The sequence below is a fragment of the Pinus tabuliformis genome, chromosome X, assembly GCF_031772625.1.
Source record: "Pinus tabuliformis cultivar Carrire ecotype Pingquan chromosome X, CPIR1, whole genome shotgun sequence".
In the NCBI taxonomy this organism is placed as follows: Eukaryota; Viridiplantae; Streptophyta; class Pinopsida; order Pinales; family Pinaceae; genus Pinus; species Pinus tabuliformis.
In genome coordinates this window covers 223,097,707-223,103,397 of record NC_142308.1, presented here as the reverse complement: position 1 = coordinate 223,103,397, position 5,691 = coordinate 223,097,707, and the positions used below count along the sequence as shown (strand labels likewise).

General features: G+C 37.8%; 1 protein-coding gene across 1 annotated transcript; it reads left to right on the top strand.

Annotated features, from left to right (window-relative positions):
• The first annotated feature begins 838 nt into the window (after positions 1–838).
• LOC149139158 (toll/interleukin-1 receptor-like protein) lies at positions 839–1,501 on the top strand. The gene has a single exon (XM_089450615.1). It carries the CDS (start codon positions 839–841, stop codon positions 1,499–1,501), a length of 663 nt encoding a protein of 220 aa, XP_089306741.1.
• Positions 1,502–5,691: the final 4,190 nt, after the last annotated feature.

Genomic DNA, 5,691 nt, shown 5'->3' with positions numbered 1-5,691 from the left:
TGACTCTCTATTCACCGGCAATGGAACGATCCGATATGGCCGCGTTACATTAGATATGGCCGTGTTTTACTCACAAATATCCCCTCGTGAAATACCCTATGACTGTCCCAACCTAATAGAATGGTACTGCCTCATTACTATAGATATGGCTGGGTTTTACTCACAAATATCCCCACGTGAAATACCCTATGACTGTACCATCGTGAAATACCCTATGACTGTCCCATCCTAATAGAATGGTACTGCCTCATTACTGTAGATATACCCTATGACTGTACCATCATGGAATACCCTACGACTGTCCCATCCTAATAGAATGGTACTGCCTCATTACTATAGATATGGCTGGGTTTTACTCACAAATATCCCCACATGAAATACCCTATGACTGTCCCATCGGGAAATAACCTATGACTGTCCCATCCTAATAGAATGGTACTGCCTCATTATTATAAATATGGCTGGGTTTTACTCACAAATATCCACACGTGAAAGACCCTATGACTGTCCCATCCTAATAGCAGGGATCAGGGTCTTTCCAACTTAGATCCCCTCCATAACTACTATTGATCTGTGTATCCTTACCTGGGTTTTTCCTTACTGTAAGAGGTCTTTCCTTACTGTGTCCAGATAATTTGATTTGACAGCCTTAGTAAGTGTATCTTTCCCGCTTCTTACCCCCACCCAGATGCATACAGTTGGCTTATTTCCTCCATATAATAAGTCCTTTCCTAGCTAGATTCATTGGACTTCAAGGGAGAATATTACACGATCAAAGCGTATAAGGCGGAGAGTGTAGGCAAATATCTTCCGCCCAGAAAATTAATCTAAAATAGTTATGATCTGTGAATACGTGCTTTCCTGCTCATTGCCATTGGCTGCTTCAATTGTGGTTGGAGTGGCTGCCATCCATCTCCTCTTTTGCTGCTTCGATTATAATGGCCGGAGAGAGACGAAGACATACAGAAGACACGACGTATTTCTAAGCTTCAGAGGGCCGGATGTGAGGAAGGGCTTTGTTGATCATCTCTACCACGCTCTGACCGACAAAGGTTTCCGCGTATTCCTTGACACCCACAATCTCCAGAGGGGAGAGAACATCTGGGAAGGCTTACAAAACGCAATTGAGGAGAGTCGCATCCTTATTCCCATATTTTCCACCAATTACGCAGCATCTGCGTGGTGCCTCAGGGAAGTCTCTCTTATGGCACGCCAAGTACAGCAGAAGGGGAAGAAGGGGTCGGCCATCGCCGTCCCTCTGTTTTACAATGTGACTCCCTCTCAAGTTCGGCACCCGGATCAATCTCACGGTAGCCCATTTGCTGAAGCATTTCAGGAGCATGAGAGCTGTGAGAAATACAGCAACCAAGAAGTTAATGAGTGGAAGGCTGCTCTCTTCACACTCTGCGATCTCTCTGGTTGGTCACTAAAAGAAGATACCAATGGGTGGGTAGCTCACTCTTCTCCGCTCTGCACTATTCTTATTCCTATTTCTTTATAGGCTTCTCCATCAATCATATTCATTCAATTCTACGATTCTACATCGATTCTTAATATTTTCAGAATCTCTGCAGACATGAAGGAGCCATGGTGAAACGTGTAGTTGAATTCGTGGCAAAAGCATTGAAAAGACAGACCACGAGACCTTCAATTTAATACTAGTCAGCCATGGCTTGTGCCTAGTCTGAACAGTATAAAACTCATAGCTAATACCGTACGCCTAGCTAAGAAAAAGATATTAAAGCCTGTTTATGAGTACGGGATATAATTTTCATTTTGTGTATGAATTACGGATTCAGTCCGATAAATTTTATTCTTATGTAATATATAATTTTTTTTATACTAATTATATTTTTCTGAGAAAATATAATATACATATTATATTAAAATATATAATATATAAATATTAACTATTGAGGGGTTTCCGCAGTGCATTATATTATGAGTGCTAAGTAAACTATTCAAAAATCATGATATGATTATCTCTCATGGAAATGGTTATAGATGAATGACTTACTTAACAGAGATAAATCCCAAAATGATATCTAATGTAAATATTACTTATAAATTAGTATTTATTTTACAACATAAATTAAAATAATGATTGTATAACTATCTTTAAATTTAATTAATAAGCCAATAAAAAATTATTATTTACAATATAATAAGGTTTTTAATCATGAATAATTACCATGGATATTATTAATCTCTAAATAGGTTTTTTACAATACCATGGGCCAATACCTAGAAGAGAAAGACAGAGAGAGGGAGCGATGAAGAGAGAGGAGGGAAATATATCATAATATTATGGGCTAATACCATGGTTTATCAATACCAAAGGCCATCTAGGCTTTTAATTATTTTGTTACAATACCATAGGTCAATATCATGGGCGTTGGCTTATGAGTATCACATGCCCAAAAAATATATCTTATTTCAAAATCAAAAGATAGGTTTAATATTTTACAACGAATTATGTTTTTTGTAATTTAGATACTTTTTTAAATAAAATAGAATGGGATCATATTTAAGAGAGAGACTGAGATGGAGGGGGAATAGAGTGGGGGAGACACATAGAGGGGGGAGAGACACAGAGAGAGAGGAAGGAGGAGAGAGAGGAGGGGGGATAGAGGAGAGAGATGGATTTGGAGGGGGAAAGAGAGGGAGGGAAGAACAAAGAAATTGAAAAATAGAGGTGAAGCGAGAGAGGGAGTGATAAGGGAGAGATGAAGATGGAATGAGGGAGAGAGGAGATGAGGGAAGGGAGAGAAAAGGAGAGGATAGAGATAGGGAAAGAAGGAGAAGATAGAAACAAGGAGACATAGATATGGAGGGGGAAATAGGGGGAGAGAGAGAAGGGGAGAGAGAGGGAGATAGTGATAGAGTTGGAGGGTGGAGAGAGTGTGTGTGTGTGATGGGGGGGAGAGACAGAGGGAGGTGGGAGAGAAAGGGAGAGAGAGAAAAGAAAAGAGAGGGGACTTGAGAGAGGGGAAAGAGGGAGGCGGAGAGAGTGATGAAGTTGGAAAGGGGAAAGAGAGGGAGGGAGCGAGAAGGAGAGATAGAGGGAAATAGTGACAGAGTTGGAGGGTGGAGAGAGAGAGTATGTGTGATGGGGGGAGATGGAGGGAGGTGGGAGAGAAAGAAAGAAAGAGGAAGGAAAAGAGAGGGGACTTGAGAGAGAGGAGAGAGGGAAGGGGAGAGAGTGATGAAGTTGGAAGGAGGAAATAGAGGGAGGGAAGAACAAACCTCTTTTTTGAGTTGCAAACCTCCTTTTTGAGTGCAAAACTTGAGGAAAGGTTTGCACCTCGAGAAATTTCATCCCTCTTGGCGTTTGATAGATGCGGGGTTAAGATGGATCTAGGTTGGTTTCAGTCGTGTGCGGTCATACAAAACTTGTTGAATATCTAATTATTTTGATCATTTTAAATATGTTAAATATGTCTAAGATTAATTTGGTCAATTTAATTTTAACTTTCCTTAGTTACCTCAGTTTGTTGAGATGAGAGAGACCATTAGTAACTTGAATGATGAAATAAAAAATTTAAGTGCAAAGTGAAAATGTAATAATGTTGAATGATAGAAAATGTGAATAATAAGAATATAGTCAATTACAAACAATATTCATTGTGATCAATCTGAAACTATTTTATTCTATTGTTCTTATTGTCACACTTATTAGTTATTTTCTATTGTGCTTGAATGCAAAGTGATTAATAATGTTGAATGATGGAAAATGTTAGTTATTTTCTATTACTGTGTTTGAATGCAAAGTGATTAACAATGTTGAATGATGGAAAATGAGAATAATAAGAATGCATCCAATTACATGAAAACATTTTGGGTAAGTGAACATTTTATCTAGGATCAAAATTCAAGTATTGTATTTATGGTTGAATTACTGTAACACATAAGTCAATTCACGTCATGAATAATGTTTATCTTCTTACACTAAGAGAGTGTGTGTATGTTTTGGGGGTGAAATAAAGATACAAATGGAGGGGGGGGGGGGAGGGAAGAAGAGAGAGGCAAAGATAGGGAAGGAGGAAGAGATATAGATATGGAAAGAGAAGTGTTAGAGAGAGAGAGATAGATAGATAGATATGGAGAGACAGTGTGTATGTTTGGGGGGTGGCATGGAAAGATAAATAAAGAGAGACAATAGGAGATTGAGATATAGATGGATGGGGAAGAGATGTGCTAATGAACACTATTAATCTAATTACTTGAAATTAACTTACATCATACATCTAGTTGCATAAAATAAAAAATCAATATCTACACTGAAATTAATGCATCTAGTGCAAACAATCAAATAGGATTAGAAATCAACACCTAGAGTGAAATCAATGCATCTAGTTTAAGGTATTAAAAAGGATTAGAAATCAACATCAACACTGAAATAAATGCATCTGGTGCAAGCAATCATATAGGATTAGAAATAAATATCTACACAGAAACAAATGCATCCAGTGCAAGCAATCAAATAGGAGTAGAAATCAACATCTACATTGAAATCAACTCATCTAGTGTAAGGTATTAAACAGGATTATAAATCAAAATATACACTGAAATTAATGCATCTAGTACATGAAATTAAATACGATTAGAAATAAATATCTACATTGAAACTAATGTGTCTAGTGCAAGAATAAAATAGGAGTAGAAATCAACATCTACACTGAAATCAATGCATCTAGTGTAAAGTATTAAATAGGATTAGAAATTGACATCTACACTGAAATCAATGCATCTAGTAAAAGAGATCAAATAGGATTAGAAATTGACAACTACACTGAAATCAATACATCTCTTTTAGTGAAAAACCAAAATATTCATGACTTTCTCGATCTACCTTCTATGTTTATATTTGTCTGTGTGTGTCTCTTTATTCTTCCCTCTCTCTCAGGCTTCCATTTTGTCTATATCCCTCCCTCTATCCTTCTCTCTCCCCCTCTCCCTCCTTTTCTCTATCTTTCTCATATTCCCTCTCCCCCCTACCATCTTTATCTATACCTCCCTCCATTTTTCCTTAATTGTCTATCTATCTTAGCCCCCTAAACACATCTCTCTCTCTCTCCCTCTCCTCCTTTTCTCTGTCTTTCTCATATTCCCTCTCCCCCCACCATCTTTATCTATACCTCCCTCCATATTTCCTTAATTGTCTATCTATCTTAGCCCCCTAAACACATCTCTCTCTCTCTCTCTCTCTCTCTCTCTCATGCCCCCTCCATCTATATCTCTATATCCCTTTGTCTCTCTTTCTTTATATATCTATGTAAGCCTACATACACACTCTCTCTCCATATATATCTATCTATCTATCTCTCCCTATTTCTCTCCCTCTTCCTCTCTCTCCATATATATCTATCTATCTATCTGTCCCTCTTCCTCTCTCTCCATATATATATATATATATATATATATATATATATATATATATATATATATATATATATATATATATATATATCTAACCCCTCCATCTATATCTCTATCTCAATCACTAAACATGCACACACTCTCTCTCCCGCCCTTCCCCCATCCCTCTCTCTCTCTCTCTCTCTCTCCATATCTGTCTCTCTTCCTCCCTACCTCTCTTTGCCTCTCTTATTCCCTCTCTTCCCCCTCCATCTATATCTCTATTTCCCCATTGTCTCTCCTATTCACTGCCAAAACATAAACACTCTCTCT